The sequence below is a fragment of the Melanerpes formicivorus genome, unplaced genomic scaffold (genome assembly GCF_026170545.1).
Source record: "Melanerpes formicivorus ecotype bairdi unplaced genomic scaffold, bMelFor1.0.p_v2 SCAF_27, whole genome shotgun sequence".
NCBI lineage: Eukaryota > Metazoa > Chordata > Aves > Piciformes > Picidae > Melanerpes > Melanerpes formicivorus.
Window position 1 is genome coordinate 924,378 of NW_027142379.1, and position 23,303 is coordinate 947,680.

The 23,303-nt window shown below is 49.1% G+C and overlaps 2 protein-coding genes across 8 annotated transcripts in view; one reads left to right on the forward strand and one right to left on the reverse strand.

The window, feature by feature from the left end:
* Positions 1–5,615: 5,615 nt before the first annotated feature.
* On the reverse strand, positions 5,616–8,533 carry PURG (purine rich element binding protein G). Its single transcript, XM_068153806.1, has 2 exons — positions 8,458–8,533; positions 5,616–7,312 (listed from the first exon to the last, which is right to left on the reverse strand). The coding sequence occupies exon 2, from the start codon at positions 7,297–7,299 to the stop codon at positions 6,286–6,288; it is 1,014 nt and encodes a 337-aa protein (XP_068009907.1). The 5' UTR covers positions 7,300–7,312; positions 8,458–8,533; the 3' UTR covers positions 5,616–6,285.
* Positions 8,534–8,887: 354 nt separating this feature from the next.
* WRN (WRN RecQ like helicase) overlaps positions 8,888–23,303 on the forward strand; it is a 45,477-nt gene continuing 31,061 nt past the window's right edge. For 2 of the 7 annotated variants that reach the window (XM_068153807.1, XM_068153810.1), the window contains exons 1-7: positions 8,888–8,970; positions 10,030–10,288; positions 11,092–11,209; positions 13,663–13,778; positions 14,447–14,592; positions 18,714–18,862; positions 21,632–21,781. In XM_068153807.1, the coding sequence (XP_068009908.1) occupies positions 11,123–11,209; positions 13,663–13,778; positions 14,447–14,592; positions 18,714–18,862; positions 21,632–21,781 (648 nt within the window). In that variant the 5' untranslated portion in view covers positions 8,888–8,970; positions 10,030–10,288; positions 11,092–11,122. Of the gene's footprint in view, positions 8,971–10,029; positions 10,289–11,091; positions 11,210–13,662; positions 13,779–14,446; positions 14,593–18,713; positions 18,863–21,631; positions 21,786–23,303 lie in introns of those variants that run through there. The other 5 variants (XM_068153808.1, XM_068153812.1, XM_068153809.1 and 2 more) reach the window with 5 other exon arrangements.

The following is a 23,303-nucleotide window of genomic DNA, read 5'->3' on the forward strand; positions in this document are numbered from 1 at the left end:
CCCAAAACATCCTCAGCTCCAAAAGGCTAAGTGAAAATGAACCACAAGTGTGTTGGACACAGAGACTCTCCTCATGAACCACAGGCTTTCCCTTCTACAGAGAAGAAAAAAAAGCAAACAAACAAAGAAAGCCCAGAGGGTGAATCCTGTTTCTCCAGATGCTCCAATTTGCTTTGTTTTGCATCTACACAATGAAATTTTCATGATTCCAGATGAAAGTGAAAGGACAGGAGGCTCAACAGAAGACATCACCAAGCTAACACTGTAAGCAGTTACAAGGAGGATGGTTTAAACCTGCTGCCATGTCAAGCCACCACCACCACTATGTCCATCCAAAAGGACCAGGATGATCTCAGCTTGATGGGCTTTTATAGGGATGCATCCTGCTCTCCTAGGAAATTTTGGATATGCTGGACATATCCTAGGGATATGTCCACCCCCAGGGATCAAGAGCAGAAGGATGATTTGTTTTGGTGAAGGCTATGGGGTGACCACCTCGCTGGGGTTTATGCTAGGATATGTTAAGTGTAGCCTAGATTTCCACTCTCACTTGGATAAACCATTTCAAATCCAACATTTACTTGAAAGGAATGGAGAGAAAGAAGGGGAAAGGTGAATTTTTAGACAGCAGAACACACTAGGCAAAGAAAAATAAAGGGCATTCCTATTTTTGGAGGGGGCAGCATGGAAAATGAAATGGAAGGTTTACTCTTCCTGAAGAACTCTTTTGTCAATTGCATGTACATAGAGCAAAACATAGGACTGTCATGGAACTAAAATCACTTATTTTGACCTGCTGCAAAATCTGCCTAATAAAAGTATTACACAAATAATAAACCTTTTTCTGCTATAAAAACTCCTAAGCCTGGCTAAAAGGGCTGCAAGTGAAGCAAGCAGTTGGCTTCCCAACCACTACCAACTCCCTTCCTTCTGAGTTGAGGTCACTTCAATAAGCTGTAGGGGGAAAAGAAGTGATGCAATCATTAGACTACAACATCTTTAGCAGGAAAAAAAAAAAACCTGTCCTGACATTGATTTGGATAATTGCCTGCCCCTTTTTTTTAAATAGAGAGCAGGTTTTGTAATGCATCTGCTTGGGATTTTATGAACATGGCAGCATAGATTTGCAGAGCCAGGGGTCGTAAAATGGCAGTGAAACACAATGTGGCCAGCAGTACCTGCAGCTGCCTCTTCCTTACAGCTCTTCCTTACAGCTCTCACCACACCAATACCTCCAAGGAAGAGTTTTGCCTTCTTTTGACTCCCTTTTCCTTTGCAGCCTTGCTGAAAACCTAAGAGATGGGAGCTCTCAGAAATAGGAATCCTACAAGGGGCTGTGACAAACAGCACGCAGCCAGCTCTTGGTGACAGACCGCCTTTATCCAGACTGGTAGCAGGAGAAAACTGCCCCTTCTTTAGACTGGGTACTTCAGATAAATAAGATTATTTTGCTATGAGCTACTACAGGCTACAATATACCCACATAAATATATTAATGCATATATGTGACTATGAATTTGTATATATTGGATACAGATAAGAAACACTTACGACGACAAGTAGATTACCAATAACCGCTGCAGCTTCTTGCTGGGTAAAGTCCATCATCATGACAAACCCACACTGGTGGGTTTTGCCACCCCCTCTGGAGAGCCCAATGGGCTACCCCTCGCTGCACCAGTGCAAAACACTTCTTTAGCACACCCCTACATCCATACTTCGCCAAGAGAGCCAGCTCGATGGGCTGGACTCAACACAACCCACCCCATCTGTGAGGCAGAGGACGCCCCCACAGCCTCTTCAACCTGGGTTAAGGTTTTGGGGACTACTCCAACTTCTGGGCCAACAGCAGGGAAAGCCAAGTAGGAGGGAGCTGCTGGACTTGGCTTTGTCAAGACTATAAGCTTGGCTTTAAGCCTTGGCAGCAACATCAGGGGCACGATTTGCAGAAGGGGAGATGCCACCAGGCAGAGCTGAGGATGCTCCGCAGCTCTGCAACTCACTACTTAAAAAAAACCCAAATCATCCCACTCTTGGTGGTTTGAGAGGAACCTCAATATAGAGCCTGTCCTCCTCTTAACATACAGGCAGAGCTGGACCAAGCAAGTACAATAGGTCTCTAACAGACAGGTGCATGCAGGAGACAGCTTCTCTCAGCACTAGACTACGTAACCGAAGCATCCCCGTAGCAGAGCGGGAGCAGAACTGCGCTCCGACGATTTATTTACACAATATAAAGTGCATCAGGGTTTCATTACTGAACTGACAGACTTTCTGCCGGGACCATTTTTGAAACAGAGGTGAGGGCTGGAATAGGAAAATTCTCTCAGAAGAAAAAGAGGTTCAGAATGGTGCTCTTCACCCTGCCCTCCTTAAGGATTCGGTTTTGTTTTGTGGGGGTTTTTTTTTTGGCCGTTCGTTCTAGTGCAAATAAGCTTGTGTGTTTCCTCAAGTTTAAGGGACATGGCAGTTTCAGGGCATCAGGAACAAACACTTAATATGCATTAGGGATTGGGTGTTCCCCAGGATCTTGCTGGGCCCTTCTGTGGGTGAGCAGCCCACCTTATCACCACTCTCAGTGCTGCCGAAAGTAACATGGAACCCACTTCCCAATCTCACCGTTCAAGTCTTGCGATGCTACATCCCGAGCCAGTCTGTGCTACCCTCCAACAACAACATGGATGCTTTCCATCATGGTGGAAAGCCATGGTTGGTGGTTTATCCATGGGGGATCAGCTCTGAACATGTAGATCCTGATCCAGGTTGGATACTAAGGTGCATCCCATGCTGAGGGAGTAAATGCATTACTGGATCCTAAGAGATAACACAACATGGGTGCTTTCCATCATGGTGGAAACCCACGGCTGGTGGTTTATCCATGGGGATCAGCTATAAACCTGGGGATCAGCTATAAACATGTAGATCCTGGTCCAATTTGGATAATAAGGTGCATCCCATGCTGGGGAGAGCAAATGCATTAGTGGATCCTATGGGATAAGAACCAAGCCCAACCCAGTAGCCAGCAGATGCTGAATTCCAAGATGATAATCACAACAAATATTCCAGGGGGATATTCACAACTACTGCCATCAGAAGGCCAAGTCCTTACCAAAAGGGGTTTAGAAAATAAAAAACAATAACAATAAATTTTAAAAAAGGGGGGGAGGGGAGAGGGCAGCAATCAGGAAACCATTTCACATCTTTTTGTCTTTTCAAACAGTGAAGAAAATCTCCCTCCCCAGTCGCTTTGCCCGTCGCAAGCATTTTCCTCACCACTGCCACAGGAACACAGGGGGAAGGCATGAACACTTAGAAGACAACGTGGTCACTCGGGGGTTAATTCCAAACTAGGAGCTTTTTAGGATCCCTTGAGGCAAAGGTAAGGTGGGAAAGGCAGATGGTAAGCTTGTAGGGGAGGAACACCATGTAGAAACAGGATGGGGGTAAGGGAGGAACACAGCGGTACAAACAGGATGGGGAGATAGCAAGCTCATAGAGGAGGAACACCACATAGAAGGGGGACAGGGAGATGTCAAGCTCATAGGGGAGGGACACCACATCAAAATGAGAGGGGAAGGGGAGTGTAAAAAGTTTGTACATTCATAGCTCCAGTTTGTTGGAATAGAAGTTAATTCTTTTGTATTTTTAACTCCAGGCACTGTGATGGGCAGCAGCAGTCAGCGATACGCTGAGGTTACGCCTCAAGGACTCATTCACTAAAGTCTGGTTTCACACCAATAAGAGGACGTAGAGTTACTTTCACATTGGGGTTGTCTTGTTTTGAAATTGACCTGTTAAAAACCATTGGGACCAAAGCCCTAAGAGCAGAGATGAACCAGTAACCCCTTCCACCTCCCGCTGATTCATCACGGTCCGCTAGCTGTTTGGAGTGGTGGAGCGAGAAGATCTCTCCCAAGAGTTGAAAAAGTACCTGAAAGAGCCAACTAGGCAGAGAAGGACAGGAGTTTCGGACACGAAGCCAAAGGCTTGGTGGTTGTAACTGCTCATGTGTGGTTTGACCTAAAGGGGGAATCACCTAAAACAGTGAAATTAACTTTCTTACTTCTTGTCACAACAGTAACATTTTGCTAAAGGTTCTTTGGTGACTTTGGTGCAAGCTTCTAGTTATTTTTTTTTTGTCTTTTTTTATTTTTCTTTCTTTTTTTTTTTTTAAAGTTAAAACAAATCAAGGAGGTTTAGTACCCAAACTTCAGTCCAGATTATCCTCTTGGTTCCCACCCTTGCCTCCCCCAACTTTTCTTGTTCTGGTTAATGACGTTAACAGGTGACAGCGTGGCCGTGCGGCGTGCAGGTGGGTCCAGGCTAAGAGGGATGAACGGGCTGGTTGGAGATAAAATACATTCCTCAACAGATTCAAAAGGCCAAAACAATGGAATGGTTGGACTGGGAAAATATCTGGTCCACATGCACACTAGGCCACTCTGTACAAAAAAAAGAAACACCAAAAAAAGGGATTCAAAGGATTATAAATATCTGATTAGGCACAGCAGTGCCTACCGCAAAAAACAATCTTAAAGGTGAGCAACACGTGCTTGGAAGTACCTAGAGCTCAACCAAACTCCCACGGGTTTCAGAGGGGAAGGGCTCAGACACCCAAGGGCTTGGAAAAGGCCCTTGTGTTGTTAAGTGTTCATGTTTTAAGAAATAATCAAGAATTTTCAACCTCTTCACCAAGTAATTGTAGACATTCTCCCTCCATGCAGAGAGTTTATGTTGCGAGATGTAAAACTGATGTGAGAGACACTTCGGTGGGACAAAGCTGAAACCTGGGGGAGGGCAACCAGGAATCAAATTGGGTGATGGCAGCCCCAGCTGTGAGCAGGTGGGAAGGGGATGATGGCAGGGCACTGACAGTATTTCCTAACAACAAATCAACAGGACAGAAAACCCAACGCAGCATGAAACCACAGCTTCCAAACCACGCCTCGGGTAGGCATGAGAGAGAGGCCTTTTGATACCAATCTAATGGTGCACCAAACCCCCCAAAGGTCTTCCTCAAGTGGGAGGAGAAAAACACCTGGGTGTTTTCCTCACGTGGGTAACATCACAACCACATTAAGCATAGATCATATGAATCATAGAATGGTTTGGGTTGGAAGGGAGGTCTAGTTCCAACCCCCCTGCCATGGGCAGGGACACCTCCCACTTGACCAGGCTGCCCAAGGCCTCGTCCAACCTGGCCTTGGGCACCTTGCCAGGGTGGGGGCATCCACAACCTCCCTGGGCAACCTGTTCCAGTGTCTCAACACTCTCACTGTAAAGAATTTCTTCTTAATAACCAGTCTGTGAGAGAAACTGGAAGCCTTGGTCACGGTGGTCCCTCCACCTCCACATAGCCTCTCCACAGCTGCTGGGTGGGTCCCAAAACACCCCTAGTACAAAAATATCTTTTGACAATTTGGACAAATGCATTCAAAATTTGGAAAAAAAAACCAAACAACCAAACAAATCACCAGCCTGGAATGGGCAGAACATGTAGCTGAGGAGTGGGCTCTAACTCACTGCCATTAATTCAGAAGGCCCTGCTGGAGCAGAGCTTTGCTGTCTTGGGGTGGGGGTGGGGACTCAAATAATTCGCTCAGCACGAAACCAGCAAAAAGAGCAACACGTTTTCCACGCTTCACCAGCACCTTTACAAAGCTCTGACCAGTTATTGAGGTTTTTACCCATTGTTTCAAACCCAACAACCAGCAGCCACCAATTTTCAAACCTCTCTACCTCTCCTCATCCCCACAGCAGCAGTTGATTTCTGTTGCAGATGCCCTCAGGCCAGGCTGCTCAGCTTTTTGACCGAGGACAAGCAGAATCCAGGCCCCGGAAAGCCCATCCTAAGCAGAACCCGATACATTTCAGCAGAAGGTTTGGGGTTGGGTGTTTCTGTATCACGTTGGAAGTGCAACACAAGCCTTATCTAGACTATTTAAAGGTCAGAATGGTGGCTTATTTTTCTTGGTTTTTTTTTTCTGCTGATACATGTACTTCCACAGTCTTCAACACTCGAAGCAGCTGACTCCTACGGACTCGGGAGGTTGGTACTTTCGTAAGACATACGGAGATGTTTTGGGTGTTAATTTCAGGTGACAACCAGACTCCTCTAACGTTACACATTGGAGTTAGCAAGAAACTACCAGAAAAAAAAAAAGGGCTTTAAAGAAAGGAAAACCAAAAATGGGGCAACTTGAAATGACTACAGGTCAGTCCCTCTCACCAATTTCTGCTTGTTTTGCTCTGTTTATTTTGCCAGATGGCCCAGTCCAATGCACTCTATTCGAGACCCTCTTGCTCTTCACCACTGTCCCCTCTGGCATCCATTCTTTTTTCTTTATGGCTGTTGTAAATTCTCCTCATCTCTTCTTCGTACTTGATAAAATTTTCCCCAAACCGTGTCCACGCTTTGTATGGGACCGTGATGGTGTTACGGTAGGGTGGCCTCACCTCACTTACCTTCAGGAAGATGCCGTACCTGTTGGACCCCACGTCGAAGTAGAAGCGTTTGTTGTCCACTCGGAAAGAGGTGCCCTCAGGGAGCTCTGGGGGCTCATCACCTGCCCCCCGGCGATCCTCTATGTCCCCTTCACCGTACTCTTCAATCAGCTGGACCAAAGCATCCCTGAACTCAATCATCCCTTGAGCCGGAAGGACAATCGTCTGCTCCTGTCCCAAGCTGTGACCAAAATACCCCATCATGCCAGGTCCCCTGCTCATGGTTTGTCTAATCCTCAAGAAGCGCCCTCGTTGGTTCTCCTTCAGGTCCAGGTAGTACTTCCTGTTGTCCCTCTCGATGTACTCCGTCTTGAGGACGCTGTGAGGGTGCTCTTCGGAGCCCACCGACACGGGGGGCGAGGGCGGCGGGAGCTGCTGCCGCCTCCGGGGCAGCTGCTCTTTGCCATTGCTGTGCTCGTGCCGGTGACCGTGGCCACTCTTCAGGCCTAGGTGGGCATAGTGCTCGATGAAGTCCCCCAAGCAGTCCTTCAGCTCGGCGGCCACGGACAAGGAGAGGGTCAGCTTGCTTTTCCTGATGTTGTCCTGCCTGCCTCTTCCTATCCAGACCTCGGCGATCTTCAGGAAGCGGCCTCGGGAGCTCTGCTTCACATCCAGGTAGAATCGCTTTTTCTGGATGTCCACCCTCTTGGAGGCCAGCTCCTGGATCTCCATGCAGCCCCCCTGGGAGGAGGCCGGGTAATGGTACTGCTGCTGGGACTGGGAATAAATGCTCCTGTGCAAGCCAGAGCCTCCTAGGTTCCTTCCTCCTCCTCCTCCTCCTCTCCCTCTTTCCATCTTTCCCAATCAGCTGGAAATAACACATAAGAGAGACACAGATGACAACAGCAGCATCAGGGGCCTGCTCGGCTTCTCCGGCGGCGTCTCTCCAGCGCTGCTCTCCCCACAAAGCCTCCTGCATCCCTCCCTCCCCGCTGCCACAGCACGCAGCATCGCAGCAAAAGGAGCCCGAGCTGCTTTTCCCCACTCCTGACAGCCTGACAACGTTCACCCAGACAACCGAGCCCTCCCGGTGCCCTCCCCGTCTGTGCCTGCCGCCCCGGCAGCCCTCCCCATGGCCCCAGCATGGCAGCCTGCCCCACAGCCCTGTCCCTCTGCTACTACAGACCCCTCTAGCTGCCCCAGTGTCCCCTCCTCTGCAGCAGGGAGTGGGAGTGCTGGGGGTGGTGTTTTGGGGTGCCCCTGTTGAAGACGGTACCCACTGCCCCAGGGCTTCCTCCCCCGTGTCGCTGGGTTTCCCTTCCACCATCCATCTCTGCCCTTCCTCCCCAGGGAACTGGGATGGGGGGGGGGGGGGGGGGGGAGGGGGGAAGGGGAGGAGAGGCACTGGGGTCCAGCCCAGCACTGCTTTCCTGCTCCTCCAGTGCCTCAATACTGCTCCCTCGGTATCCCCACGGACCAAATACTGCCCTCCTAGTGCCCCCCATCGTTGCACCTCCTGTCCCGATTCCCCCAGAGCTTTACCTCCTTCCCCCCCAAGTCTGGACCTCTGTGCCCGCACTGCCCTCAGTAATGCTCTCCTGCCCCCGTCTCAGTGCCCCCCAGTACTGCACCTTCTGCCCCAGGATCCCCAGAGCTTCATCTCCTACCTCCCCCTGTGCCCCCGTTCGGCTCCTCCGGTACCCCCCATCACTGCATCTCCTGCCCCAGTGGCCCCAGAGCTTCACCTCCTTCCTTCCAAGTGCCACCAGCACTGTCCTCCTGCCCCCCAGAACTGCTCTCTGCCCCACAGTGCGCCGGTACTGCCCCCTTGCTCCCCAGTGCCCCGATACTGCCCCTCAGTGCTCCCAGTACTGCCCTCCAGTGCCCGCGGTGCCCCACTACTGCCCTCCCCAGTGCCCCCTCCCACCGCACCTCCTGCTCCATCGCGGGCCCCCGGCAACCCTTCCGGCCCCGCCGCTCTCCCCATCGCTGCCCCCGAGCCTAGTCACTCACCCCACAGCTCCCATCGCCGCTGTTGCCCTTCAGCCGCCGCCGCCACCGCCCGCAGCCGGCGGCCCCGCCGCCCCCCCCCCCCCACTTCCCCGCCGCGCAGAGCCACGGGGCTGGCGCTCCCCCGCCGACCGCTCCGCCCCACCCCGCCCCGCCCCGCCCCGCCGGCCCGGCCCGGCTCCGCCCGGCCGAGGACAGCGGCGGCGGCGGCAGCGCGGTGGGTGCGCGGCCCGCCCGGCCCCGGGACTACATTACCCACAAGACCCCGCGGCCACCGGGGCCGCTGCGGCATCACGCATGCGCGTCACCTCGGGTAACCTGCGGCCGACAATGCCCGGGGAGACGGCGGGGGATGGAGCCGGCAGTCTCCGTGACGCCGTCAAAGCGCGACGCGCCATGTGACGCGTCATGCCTGAGCCGCCGCGGCGTGCCGCTGGCCGCTTGCTGAGCGGCGGTGCTGGGCCTGCAGCGAGGCAGCATTCCGCGACGGACCGGGTGGCGTCTCTCCGGTGCACGGTGGGGCCCGGGAGGAGGCCGGTGAAGCGGTGGGAGGGATGAGGGGCGCTGCCTCCTAGCCCGCTGCTGCTCTCTGGGCAGGGTCCCGCTCCATGTCCTGGCCTACTACGGGCACCCCCGGACCCCTGGGACGCCGACCCTGGCGGCTGAGATCTAGAAAGGGTCCATACCGGGGTTTTCCTACCCTGTGGTAGCGGGAGATGGAGGAAAGGTCGTCTCACGTGCAACAAGTGACAGAACAAGAGGAAACGGCCCCAGATTATGCCAGGGGAGGTTCAGGTTGGATATTAGGAAGGATTTCTTCCCGGAAGGAGTTCTGGGACTCTGGAACAGGCTGGGCAGGCAGGTGGTGGAGTCACCGTCCCTGAATGAGTTTAAAAGACTTGTGAATGTGGTGCTGAGGCACGTTGTTTAGTGGCGGTGGCTTAGCAGCAGTGGTGGCTTTATGAGCTCTAGGTCAGCAGTTGGACTTGATGAGGGGAGGTTTAGGCTGGATGTTAGGAAGAAATTTTTCATATAAAGAGAGATTGGCCATTGGGATGTGCTGCCCAGGGAGGTGGTGGAGTCACCATCACTGGAGGTGTTTAAAAAGAGTCTGGATGAGGCACTTGGTGCCATGGTTGAGTTGATTAGATGGTGTTGGGTGGAGGTTAGACTCGGTGATGTCAAAGGTCTTTTCCAGCCTGGTCAATTCTGTATCTCAAAGGTTTCTTCAACCTCAACAATTCCATGGGATACCTCCCAGAGTAAAGCTGTCACTTTAAGGGCAGGGTGTCCTGCTGCACATGTAGGCTGGGGATGCCTGTCCAGAGCTGCCATTTTCCCATGCAAAAATAAGGCAGTCTGGCCTCTGTGTGAAGACTTTGCTGGGGCTCCATGGGTCCTGCCAGTTGCCCTAAGGGGATCCAGGCTAGCATGAAGCAGGTGTCATTGGAAAGCTTGTTCTTACTAAGGCAGTAGTGTCCCCATTTTGTTGTTACAGAATATTGAGCATCTGGGGATAAGTGGGGAGAAGTAGAGTGAGAAATTTCTTCATGAACTGTTTTGCTTCATCTCCAGGAGTTCTAAGTCTCACTAGAAGTAGTCCTGGGTGAAGCCTGAACAACTCATACCAGTCAGCCTTTGCTCTCCACTGGAAAATCCTGCTCCAGTTCCCACCAAGAAACACCTAGCTGTCAGGGCTGCAAGTCTGCTGTCTCAGAAAACGTGCCTTCCTTACCTCTCTAGAGTGCCCTCCTGTTCTAGAGCATGCACCCTGCTTCCTGATGCCCTGGGAATAGGCTGCTTCTGCTTGGTGAGCTCATCTTCTCTGAAATTAGTAAGTAACCTCAGCCATCATCCAGTCTGCACCAGAGAGCTTAGCAGCACATGCCTTCTTGAGCTGTGCTTTGCACCAGACATAATGCATAGTCTTTCTTTGCTTGGTTGTGGGCATGCAGGTTTGGGGCAACCTTTGTGTCAGTCTGCTAGGGCCATGGAGATGACTGGGGGGCTGGACCACCTCTCCTATAAGGACAGGTTGAGGGAGTTGGGGTTGCTCAGCCTGGAGAAGAGAAGGTGCCAGAGAGACCTTAGAGCAGCCTTTCCAGTACCTGAAGGGGGCTACAAGAAGGCTGCAGAGGGACTGTTTGCAAAGGCCTGCAGTGACAGGATGAGGGCCAGTGGTTTGAAATGAGAGCAGAACAGATTTAGGTTAGATGTGAGGAACAAGTTCTGCACCGTGAGGGTAATGAAACACTGCAACAGGTTGCCCAGAGTGGTAGTTGAGGCTCCATTCCTGGAGATATTGAGGGTCAGGCTGGATAAGGCTCTGAGCAGCCTGATCTAATGGAGAATGTCCCTGCTGAGTGCAGAGGGGTTGGACTGGATGAGCTTTGAAGGTCTCCTTCCAACCCAAACCATTCTAGGATTCTATGACTAGAACTTTTCCTGGTTTTAGCTTGTTTTTCTTACACATGAACAAGAATAAAAGGCCTCACCTTTTTCTCCAGCAGCTCCCTACATGTCCATTCCCATGCATACAGTGTTGTTCAACTCAAGGGGACTGATCCTCCATAACCTTGTTCTGATGATAGTAACAGCTTGCTGCTTTTGTTCTTTTCTTTTTTGTTTTCTCTGTAGAAGTAACAGAAATGTGGGAAAAGTGAATGAAATGGATTTGCCAATGACTAATCTGCAGAGTAAATACCCACAGTGGATGCTTACACAAAGCCAAGAGGGAGTTTTGGGTGATAAAAAGGTATGTCACCACGTGGAGGGAAACTTGGTTTAAGGCTGTGCTTGATGAAACACCCCTGCACCACCTGCTTTTAGTTAGATCTGTGCCTCTGAGATTGGTAAAGTCTCTCTTTATTGGTTAAAATACCATTCATTGAACAGATCCTGTTGCTGTCATCACTATGTGAAAGTTCCACCTGACAGTCTTGAGTTTGGGGGGGGGCAAAATCACCCCCACTATAAGGGAATCTTGATGTATTGCACAGCCAGTGGTGTGGGCTGGGGACTTTTGTCTGGAGGTTAAATGGGTAGAGGCTGGGAGACTGGGGGCTGTTTATCCTGGAGAAGAGCAGCCTGAGAGGGGAGCTTCTCAATGCTCATCAATATCTAAAGGACAGGGGCCTAGAGGATAGGGTCAGACTATTTCCAGTGGTGCCCAGGACAAGGGGCTATCGGCACAAACTGGAACTCAGGAGGTTCCATCTGAACATAAGGAGAAAATCCTTTGCTGTGAAGGTGTTGGAGCCATGGAGCAGGCTGCCCGGAGAGGTTGTGGAGTCTCCTTCCCTGGAGAGACTCCAAACCCACCTGACCATTGTGATCCCGGGCAGGCTGCTGTGGGTAGCCCTGCTGTAGCAGTGGGGTCAGACTGGATGATCTCCAGAGGTCCCTTCCAACCCCCTCCATGCTGGGGTAATTTGAGAGCTAAAGCTGTAGCCTGACATGAGTTTGTTCTGGCAAAGCCCTCTGGCTTTGTGTTTGCACATGTTCAGTGCTCCAGGAGGTTTTGCAGCTCTGAGGTATCAGAATAATTAATTGATCATCAAGATGATGTCTTAAGTTTCTGGTGTCCCAGGAATGTTAATGTGTCCTTGGATGGGTTGGGTTTTTTTCCTGCATATGTGAGCAGTTTCAGTATAAAATTTCCCACTAGAAGGGACCCTCCTCTGAAACCATTTTAACAATTAAAGAAACTAATTAATGAGGGAAAAGGAGAAGACTCAGTTCAGCAGTTTGCCTTCTCTAAAGTGGGAATTAAAAACTGGTAGCCTGGATATTAAAATATGTCAGTGCAAACTGATGTGACTTTCATTTGCTGTGCCCCAGCCTGCGTGCACTGCAGCACCAGGCTCTGAGGAAGGCTTTTGATTAAACTTTCACCCCTCATTAACTGCAGGAAATGTTTTCTTGTGCAAGCATAAAAATCAGCAGTATCTTTGTTTCAGAGCCTCCCTCCTCCCAGGCAACTCTTTGTTGGTTTGGGTTTGTTTGTTTCTCAGTCTTTACTCTGCACTTCGCTTACGGAGCGCTTTACTCTGGGAAGAACTCGCGTGGAGTGCTGCATCCAGCTCTGGACCCCTCAGCACAGGAAGGACATGGACATGGGTGGAGTGGGTCCAGAGGAGGGCCACAAAAGATGGTCAGGGGGCTGGAGAACCTCTGCTATGAGGACAGGTTGAGGGAGCTGGGGGTGTTCAGCCTGGAGAGGAGAAGGTTCCATGAAGACCTTAGAGCAGCCTTCCAGTACCTGAAGGGGGCTGCAAGAAGGCTGCAGAGGGACTGTTTGCAAAGGCCTGCAGGGATAGGATGAGGGGCAATGGTTTGAAATGAGAGAAGAGCAGATGGAGGCTGGATCTTAGGAACAAGTTTTGGATGTTAGGAACAAACTTTGCACCGTGAGGGTGCTGGAACACTGCAACAGTTTGCCTGGGGCATGGTTTGGGCCCCATCCCTGGAGATATTGAGTATCAGTCTGGACAAGGCTCTGAGCAGCCTGATCTAGTGGAGGATGTCCATGCTACTGCAGGAGGGTTGGCACTAAGTGATCCTTAAGGTCCCTTCCAACCTAAACCATTCTGTGGTTCAGTTTGATAGAGCTTATCTGTCCTTTTGAGTCTTGCACATGGCATTTACTTAGACTTTTGAAGTTCCTCACACTTTCTATCTGACAGGGTTAAGTGAAGTGGGCTGGCTGAAATGTGGCACTGAGGAAATAGGGAACTGAGGTATTGGTGTGCTGAAAGGGAAGTCAAAGGGTTTTAACCTGACCATTTAACTTCAACTAATAGATTAGTGTCCATTTTCTTATATTCTAACTGAAATCTGAGGTGTGCAAGTAGCACTGAGGGAGTCTTGACACTGTCAAAAAGGGAGGCTTTCCCTAATCACGTCCTTGGAAAGCTGCTGGATCTTTGTGGTGGGAAGAAGCCAACTTCAGTTCAGGTGAGGTGAAAACTCAGCCTCTGCAATTTCAGTCTGAGTGCTTGGAGCTAAGCCAAGCTGTTAGGGCATGAACCCAACTCTTTTGATAAAGGGGGGCAGGGAGTGGTGTCACACTGTTGTTTGCTGCCCCTGCACATGGTGTAGCTCTGCTGCAAGGTGCTGGTGACAGCCACTGCCAGCCTTGCTGATGCTTCTCTGTGGCGAGGTTGGCTGTGGTCAGTAACTGAGCCTCTCCCAAATGTTGTTTGACAGAAGTCCACTCTTCAGAGGAGTGTTTTGGAAGATGGGCTGCCCTTCCTGGAGTTCCGTGGCTCTGTTGTTTACAGCCATGAAGCCAGTGACTGTTCCCTTATTTCAGAAGACATCAGGTAACAGCTCCTCCTCTGCTGCTTTCTTGGTTTGAGTGCTGTTACATTTCTGAGCAGGACTTGGCTCTTCTCTCTGTCTCTTTCTTCTGGCTGGCTGTGCATTTAATGTGTCCAGAGGCCAGCAGTGTAGCCAGAGAAAAGTCACGTGGTTGTGCTGGCTGTCCTGCTGCACATGGCAAATGCCTTACTGGTGGCAAGCACAAACTGAACCTACTTCTCATGCTGGAAAGACCTCTGGTTTGTCTACAGCAGGTGGTGGTTTACAACCATATCTTAAAATAGGATCATAGAATTGTTTTGGTTGGGAAAGGACCCTAAGATCATTTGAGTCCAACCATCAACCCATCACCACCATGACCCCAAGTGCCATGTCCACATCTTTCTTGAACACCTTCAGGGATGGTGAACTTTTGTACCTGGCTGTTTCCTGAGGCTTGCTTTGCTGCTGTGTGTGTGCAGTAAGCTCTGTGAAGGTTTGGAGGCTTTCTGGTAGCTTTTGGGACCAGCAGGACTCCTTAAGGTTTTGATTTTGAAATGGTTTCCATGTCCTGTGTAAGATGTACTGGCTGTGATTCTCTTAATCATCTCTGTATAGAGTGACTGAAGCCTGATGTTTTAAACACTGCTAGGAGAAGAATTAAAAGTGAAGAATATCCTTTTCTTTCCAGGCAGAGTTTATCAGCTGGGGCTGCTGTTGGGTTTGATATTGAATGGCCACCATCCTACACTAAGGGAAAAATGTCAAAAGTAGCTGTGATCCAGATCTGTGTGACTGAGGAGAAGTGTTACTTGTTTCACATCTCTTCCATGGCAGGTACTGTGCTTCCTCCCTTCTTATTAATGAGGGCATGAGCTGCCCTCTGTTCCTTGTGATGAAGTTTGGACTTCAGCCTTGAGCAGCAGACAGCATTTTGTGCTGTGTTGGACAACAAAAGTCCATCCTCCCCTTTCCTGCCTGTAATAGAGGGATTGATTCTTTGAGTATGAAGGAGGTCTTAGTCCAAGTCTTGCCTTGTGTGCTGTCAGACTTTTAGGCTCTGAACAGGATTACAGAGTGTCCAGCTCTGGAGCCCTCAACACAGGAAGGACATGGACCTGATGGAGAGGGTCCAGAGGAGGACCATAGAGATGGTCAGAGGGCTGGAGCACCTCTGCTACAAGGACAGGTTGAAGGAGCTGGGGTTGCTCAGCCTGGAGAAGAGAAGGCTCCAGGGAGATTTAATAACAGTCTTCCAGTACCTGCAGGAGGCTACAAGAAGGCTGCAGAGGGACTGTTTGCAAAGGCCTGCAGTGACAGGACAAGGGACAGTGGTTTGAAATGAGAACAGAGCAGATTGAGATTGGATGTTAGGAACATATTCTGCACCATGAGGGTAGTGGAGGACTGCTACAGGTTGCCCAGGGAGGTAGTTCAGGTCCCATCCCTGGAGATACTGAGGGTCAGTCTAGACAAGGCTCTGAGCAACCTGCTCTAGTGGAGGATGTCCCTGCTGACTGCAGGAGGCTGGGCTGGATGACTTTTGGAGGTCCCTTCCAACTCAAGTAATTCTGTGATTCTTTAAGTATGAAGATCTTAGCCCAACTCTTGCCTTGTGTGCTGCCATAGAACATTTCAGCTTCTGAACAACCAAACCAAAAAAACCCAAACCTAACTTGAGGATTTATTATTTCTTTTCCTCTCTGGGACAGAATATTTTAGTTCACTCTAAAAAAACAACCCCTTAATTCCCTCCTCATTTAATGAGCCTTCAGTTGAGTGCCAAAATAAACAAGGAACCTGGATTTAGCAGCCTGGGTTCCTTTTTTAATTTGGCTTCAATAACAAAACCCCTCCAAAATGATGGCTGTCATGCTGTTTGTGCCTGATACCTGCATTTTGTGCCACTGGCTTGCAGAAAGAGCTCTGGATACCTGGTGAGATGCAGCTGTGGGGAGAGAAAGGGGGAAGGGGGGGGGGGGGAGGGGGGAGCTGCTCAACAGCCTGAATTCATTATGGATGTGAATAAAAGCTTCTAAATAGGGAAAATAGGAAGGAGGGAAGAAAACTGCAATTTTCTAACCTTTGGTTTGAGTGTTAGATTGAAACTATGCCTGTGAGATGTCTCTGATTTCCCTGGGGTGTGCATGCTGAGGTATAATAGCGATAATTTTAATGTTGGTGTTCAATCCTTTGTCATTTATAGCAAATGGGGTGGAAAATTTAATTGCTGGAGGCCATTCAGTCTGGGAGGCAGCAAGGTACAAGTGCACAAAAGAAGAACAACAACAAAAAAAACCCCACCCCAAATAAATAAATAAATAACCCCACCTCCCCCCACCAGATTATTTGAGGGAAAGAAGCTGGGAGGGAGGGAGGGAAGGGGAAGAAGAATTCATTAAGGGCTTGAAATGCTTTTGATTCTAAAAGTGGAGATGTTTGTGTGTGGGTTACAGCAGAAGATGGTGTTTCCTCCTGAACTGCTGCCTAAAATTCCTGCTCTTGCCCTGTGGGAGAGACACTTTGAATTGAGCAAGATGTCAACCTTAGTTATTTATTTATTTGTCTATGTGTTTCTTTCCCCCAGGAGCCACACAGCCAATTTCTGCTTATTATGCAGAATGCACTTGACCTACGGGAACGTAGAGCTTGGCAGAATGAGGCAGTTGGAGAAGACTGGGCTGGTTGCAACAAAAAAATATATTAGTAGTAGTCATGATGATTTCCCCTCTCAAGTGGAAGAGTGCAGAGAGTTCTTGGACGGGGTGTAAAGGACAAAAATGCCATTTCTCAGGGAGATTTGGGATCATTTTCCATTTCTTACTTGGTTGGGTTTTTTTCCCCCCTTACAGACTTCTACACCTGCTTGTTTCTCAGGTTGTAGCCTCTCTATCATAGAATGTTAGGGTTTGGATAGAATAGAATAGAATTAACCAGGTTGGAAGAGACCTTTGAGATCATCGAGGCCAACCTCTCACCCAACACCATCTCATCAGCTAAACCATGGCACCAAGCACCCCATCCAGTCCCTTCCTAAACACCTCCAGGGATGGTGACTCCACCACCTCCCTGGGCAGCACATCCCAATGGCCAATCTCTCTTTCCAAGAAGAACTTCTTCCTAACATCCAACCTAAACCTCACCTGGCACAGCTTGAGACTGTGTCCTCTTGTTCTGGTGCTGCTTGCCTGGGAGAAGAGGCCAGCCCCCACCATTGAGTCCAACCCTCCTGCCAGAGTAGGATGACCTAGAGTAGGTCACACAGGAAGGCATCTCGGCATGTGTTGGATGTCTCCAGAGAAGGAGACTCCACAACCTCTCTGGGCAGCTTGTTCCAGTGCTGTGTCACTCTCATGGTGCAGAACTTGTTCCTCACATCCAATGTAATCTCTAATTTCAAACCATTGCCTCTTGTCCTATCACTGCAGGCCTTTGCAAACAGTCCCTCTGCAACCTTCTTGTAGCTGCCTTCAGGTACTGGAAGGCTGCTCTCAGGTCTCCCTGGAGCCTTCTCTTCTCCAGGCTGAATCCCCCCAGTTTTCACAAGTATGAAGTGTCTGTGGCTGTTGCCTCCTGTAGAAAAGCAGATCTGCAAGCTGCATGCTTTATTCAGTCCTGTACACTTGAAAATACCCTTTGATCCAGGACTGCAGTGCCACCAGTCTGGGACAACTCAAAGTGTAGTACTTATATAATCTGTGTACAGCCTTTATTCTTTTCTTACAAGACTGACTTGTCTGGGCTTGGTGGGGAGGATCCTGGTTGGCAGCTTCTGTTTTCTTCATGCTGTTGTTGGACCAGCCCAGCATTAGAATCATAGAATGGTTTGGGTTGGAAGGGACCTCCAAAGGTCATCCAGTCCAACCCCTCTGCACTCAGCAGGGACAGCCTCCACTAGAGCAGGTTGCTCAGAGCCTTGTCTAGCCTGACCTTCAATATCTCCAGGGATGAGGCTGCAACTACTACTCTGGGCAACCTGTTGCAGTGTTCCACTACCCTCATGGTGCAGAACTTGTTCCTAATATCCAATCTCAGTCTGCTCTTCTCTCATTTCAAACCATTGCCCCTTGTCCTATCACTGCAGGCCTTTGCAAACAGTCCCTCTGCAGCCATCTTGTTCAGATAATGGAAGACAGCTCTAAGGTCTCTGTGGCACCTTTTCTTCTCCAGGCTGAACAACCCCAGCTCCCTCAGCCTGTCCCCATAGCACAAGTGCTCCAGCCCTCTGATCTTTCCCATGGCCCTCCTCTGGACCTGCTCCATCCTTGTCCATGCCCTTCCTGTGTTGAGGGCTCCAGAGTAGGATTCAGCATTCCAGGTGAGGTCTGTGTTGAGGGCTCCAGAGTAGGATTCAGCATTCCAGGTGAGGTCTGAGCAGAGCAAAGTGGCTGAGTCACCTCTCTCAATCTGCTGGCCACGCTTGAGTGGCTTGGGGCACTGAGTATGCCTCCACAGGATCTCTTCCTGCTGATTCCCCATGCTTATGGTTTAAATTGTTCCCTGAGAATATGCAATAGCAAAACCTGGGAAGCAATAATGAGGGAAACAGCAAAACTAAAACTGCATTGGGTTTCAGGAGCTTCCAGTCCTGAGAATTAAAACCTTTTGCAGTTAGATTGGTGCCTTTTTTTGTTAGAGGAGTTAACAGTCAGTAAGACAAATGAAATAAAATAGTTGAATTTTTCTTCCCTGGATTTGCTTTCAGATGCAGAGTGAATTTGCCTATTTCAAATGCTTCATTCCTGCTTGTCTCAGCAGATGATGCATTACAACCATTTGGTGTTTGCAGGCATTCCAGAGCACAAAGAATCATGCAAACAAAGCAACTTTGGGGGCTTCTCCTCTAAAAGCACAGGTTGTTGCAGATGCTCTCTGTGCTAGCATTTTAGTCATTTCCATTAGACTTTCTGGCATCTTCCAGTATTGAGTTGCTCATGTTTGGGTTTGATCTGTTTTAGGTTTTCCCAAGGGACTCAAAAGACTGCTGGAAGATGAAACAATTAAAAAGGTTGGCGTAGGAATTGAGGGAGATCAATGGAAGCTGATGAGTGACTTTGAAATCAAACTGAAGAGCTTTGTGGAGCTGGCTGATGTTGCTAATGAGAAAGTAAAAACTTCAAACCTTTTTGTTGTGGGAGGGAACTCTTGTTACTGTGCTGTACAAAAGGAGGCTGCCCATGGACGTGGTTGAGGCCCCATCCCTGGGGACGTTCAAGACTCGATGTGGCCCTGAGCAGCCTGATCTAGGTGGAGGTGTCCCTGCTGACTGCAGGGGGGGGTTGGACAAGATGACCTTTGAGGATCCCTTCCAACCCAGTGCAATCTCTGAATCTGTCTTTGTAGGAGTTCAATGATAGCAAACATATCCCATGTTGTAACTTATTTAAGCTCTCAAAGCCTGCAGAGCTAAGTACATCTGCTGGTGAGTGAGTTGTTAAACATCTGTCCCCTTTCAGGTCTGCTCACCTTTGGCACTTCAGTAAGGCTTTTTAATTCAGCTGCTGATGAATTAGTGATGAAATCCAGAGATTCGCAGAATGGTTTGGGTTGGAAGGGATCTTGGAGATCATCCAGTTCAAACATTTCTGCCATGGGTAAAGACATCTTCCACTAGCTCAGGTTGCTCAAGATCTCATCCAGCCTGGCCTTGAACACCTCCAAGGAGGGGAACATCTACAACCTCCTTGGGCAACCTGTTCCTTTGCAGATTGTATGAAGCCAGAGTTCCACTGGCAATCATGTACTTGTACACCTGAACCTTTAAAATAAGACACAAGAAATGTTGTGGAGGCAGTGAAGGAGGGAGTTTGAAGAGGCCATCTTTGAAGGGAGTCAGCTCTCCCGCTGTGGCTTGCTTGGTGCTGGAAGGAAGCACCAACATCTTCCTTAAAGTCCTCCATATAGAGCCACATGCTTTGGAGCTGCAGAAGTACTCTTTGTTTCCATGACTTTGGTGTTACCTCTCCTCATGTGAGTGCAGATGAAACTCAAGTAGGGTTGCATTTGGTGCACCCAGAATTGCAGTTTCATTGGATTTTGGTTGGCTATCACTTGATGCAGGAACAATTTTGCTTTCTTCTTAAGGAAGGGAGCAAAAGGTTCATCACCCTCCAAATCCTGCTGCTATTCTTATCTCTAGTGTGCCCCTTAAAGCTTTTCTGGCTTTTCAGAGCTTTTCCTTAACCTGTGCTGAGGCTCTCCATGCACTTCCCTTCAGTGTGCTTTTATGCTTTGGGAGGATGATAGCAATTGAGTCTCTTCTGGTGGAGGAGAAAGGTTTCTGCCCAGAAATAACCCTGCTTATGCCTTGCTCTGCGCTTTGTGTGTGTAATTAAATTGCAGCAAGGGAGAGGAGAATGCAACCTAATCATCAGCATTTGGGGCAGTGCTCTGCAGATCAACTGCCCTGAAATTTCAGTTGCAAGTGGGTTGGAAGTTGTGCAATGTAAACTGTTTTGCTCACGCAATAGAAGGAGCAGTTTCTTGGGGTTTCCTCAGTTCACCTCCTCTTTCTCTTTTTATCCCAGCATTTGATTCTGGGATAACTTGTTGTGAAGATGAGCAATGTGATCTCTAATAACAGCTTTAAAGTCTTCTGCTAAACAGAAAACAAACCAAAAATAAACTTGAAAGTGAAACTTGAGAACAAAGAATGGGGTTATGTAGAATGGCTCAGTGCAAGGGGGAGAGCTGGGGGAAACCTAAAATGAGCAGCTGATAATTGAGGACAGGCTGAAGGAGCTGGGGTTGCTTAGCCTGGAGAAGAGAAGGCTCCAGGGAGACCTTAGAGCAGCCTTTGCAGTACCTGAAGGGGGTTCCAAGAAGGCTGCAGAGGGACTGTTCCCTAAGGCCTGCAGTGATAGGATGAGGGGCAATGGTTTGAAATGGGAGCAGGTTTAGACTGGATGTGAGGAACAAGTTCTGCACCGTAAGGCTGCTGGGACACTGCAACAGGTTGCCCAGGAGTTGGCTGAGGCTCCATCCCTGGAGATATTGAGGGTCAGACTGGACAAGACTCTGAGCAGCCTGATCTGACTGCAGGGGCTAGGACTGGATGACCTTTGGAGGTCTCCTTCCAACCCAAACCATTCTAGAATAATGCTGCGCTGCTGCTGTTGGGCTCAACAGTTCTGCAAGCTGGAATAGCAGGAGGCTGTGCCTGTGAGTCCTGGATCCTTGGGGTCTGTAAAAAAGCTTCTCAAAGTGGCTGTTAAGACAATAGCATGGAGCAGCTGTGATTGACAAGGAGGATTACAAAAGCAATTGAAACCAGCAGGGTGGTGGGTTGGCTTTTAGAGAGTTGGGATCAAGGGCTTCCCAGCACACTGAGCAGTGGCTAGCATGGCCTGTAACTGTGCAAAGCTTGGGCTTGGTTTCAGATGTGCAGGAGGTGACAAAACCCTTTCAGGCAGGCTTTAATATTCCTAGCTTTCTGTTAAATAAATCCCTGGTGTTTGATACTGAGCTTCTCTAATTAGAAAGGCAAATACTAGAGAAGTGTTGCTGTTTAACTCTCTGGCTTTTATCAACCCCAATCCTCTGCTGTCCAGCTATTTCCTATCCTTGGTAGTGTGGCAATACCAGCTCACACTGTCTGGACTCCTCTGCCTCTAATGCCATCTTTTCAGCTTGGCAATGTAGGTCTGTCCTCTAAAAAAGGAGTTGGGGGGGTAGTTTTGAACAGCCAAAACTGCTTTTTAATATGATGAGAGCAAAATTAGGCCTAGAGAACAGTTGCTGCTTTGACAAACCAGTTCACCCTGACTAACCCAGAGCTCTTTGCTTCTAGTGAGGGATTGATGCCACTTCTAGCAATGCTTTCTGCCGGCTCCAATTGCTTTCCCCTTTAAACAAGTCCTCTGTTTTCTTTCCCCAGCTGAAGTGTAAGGAGATCTGGAGCCTAAATGGTCTGGTGAAACACCTTTTTGGCAAGCAGCTTTTGAAGGACAACTCAGTCCGCTGCAGTAACTGGGGAGAGTTTCCCCTCAACGAGGAGCAAAAACTGTATGCGGCCACCGATGCCTACGTAGGTACACGAGGAGGTCACCATGCCACCTGCAGCACTGAATCCCTCTCTACTGTGCCCTTAGCTCCTGGTTTTAAAGCCTTTCTGCTCCAGAACATAATGAATGTAGGCAGGCTTTGAGCTCCACTGTGGCTATGGGATGCTTAAAGGTGGAAATGGCACCACGGATGTTTGCTGCCCAAATCACTTGGTTGGAAAAGACCTCTAAGGCTGTCGAGTCCAACAGTCAACCTAAGAGCTCTGTGGCCAGTAAACCATGTCCTAAAGCGCCATATCCACACCTCCAGGGTCTGTCTGAAGTTTTTAAACCTCAGTGTTCATTCAGAACTCCATGCTATTTTCTGCTGAAGATGGTGCTTCTTGTACCTGACTTGGTGACCTGTCTTGTTGCTGCAATCACCCCTGAGGCGGTGGAGTCGCCATCCCTGGAGGTGTACAAGAGGGGATTGGATGTGGCACTTGGTGCCATGGTCTAGTAGGCATGAGGTCTTGGGTGACAGGTTGGACTTGATGATCTTTGAGGTCTTTTCCAACCTTGTTGATTCTATTGATTCTCTTCATGGAATGGTTTGGCTTCTAATGGTTCTAATGCAGCAGAACCACAGGAAGGATTACCAGGAAGAGGAGTTTGGTCGCACATGAGTTTTTGTTTAGCTCTGTCAAAGTCTCTGCTTTTTCACCATCTTGAAAAGAGCTCAGTTTCCCTGCAGTTCCTAACAATATGTTGCTGGGTGCTGCCTGCTTCCTGGGAGAAAAATTGGTCTTTGTGCCAGCAAAATAAAATCCCCTCAGGCTGTTATTTCTGTGACGAGGGCTGATAGCAGGAGGGAAGTGGGACAATGGTCTTTGTTTTCTTTTCTGACTCAGGAAATGTTGCCTGTTTTCTAGTTTGGTTTAATATTAAACTGTGGAAGGTTTGGCACCTGTAAAGACCCAAACCACTGAGGAGAAGAGCTCTATTTTTGGTGCCTGGTGCAGCTGCTGTAACCAGCTTGTTGCAGGCAGTGCCTCTTTCTCACTATTCTCTGTTCACCTGCCCCGTCTTTTGGAGCCTCACAGGAGAACGTGAGGGACTAACTTGTTTCTTTCTCCTTCCTCTTTAAGATGCTTTGGTTAACATGTGTAGCCTAATTAGCACATTCCTAGCTTTAGGCTGTGTTTTCCTCTTAGAACTTATTATTCATATCAAGGGAAATATTAAAGCACACAGAATCTATCTTAGTAGATTCACAGCTATTCACTTGGAGTGCTCCATAAAATCTGAATGAGGTAGAGCAGATGGTGAGCCTGGGAGCAGAGTACTTGGAGCTCTCTCTTTGCAGCTAACTTTATGTGAGCTAACCATGCTGGGAATCTGTAGAAGAGTATGGAGTCCACTATAATGTGGACCCTAGAAGGGGGCCTTGCCTTTTGGGAAGCATTCTGTAATGTCACCTGATTGTGATGGACACTGCAGTAAGATAGCTCACAGAATGGTTTGGGTTAGAAGGGACTTTAAAGATCATCTAGTTTCAACCTCCCT

Excerpts from the sequence above, each read along its gene's own strand:
- PURG (XM_068153806.1), bottom strand. The coding sequence starts at position 7,299 with ATGGAAAGAGGGAGAGGAGGAGGAGGAGGAGGAAGGAACCTAGGAGGC.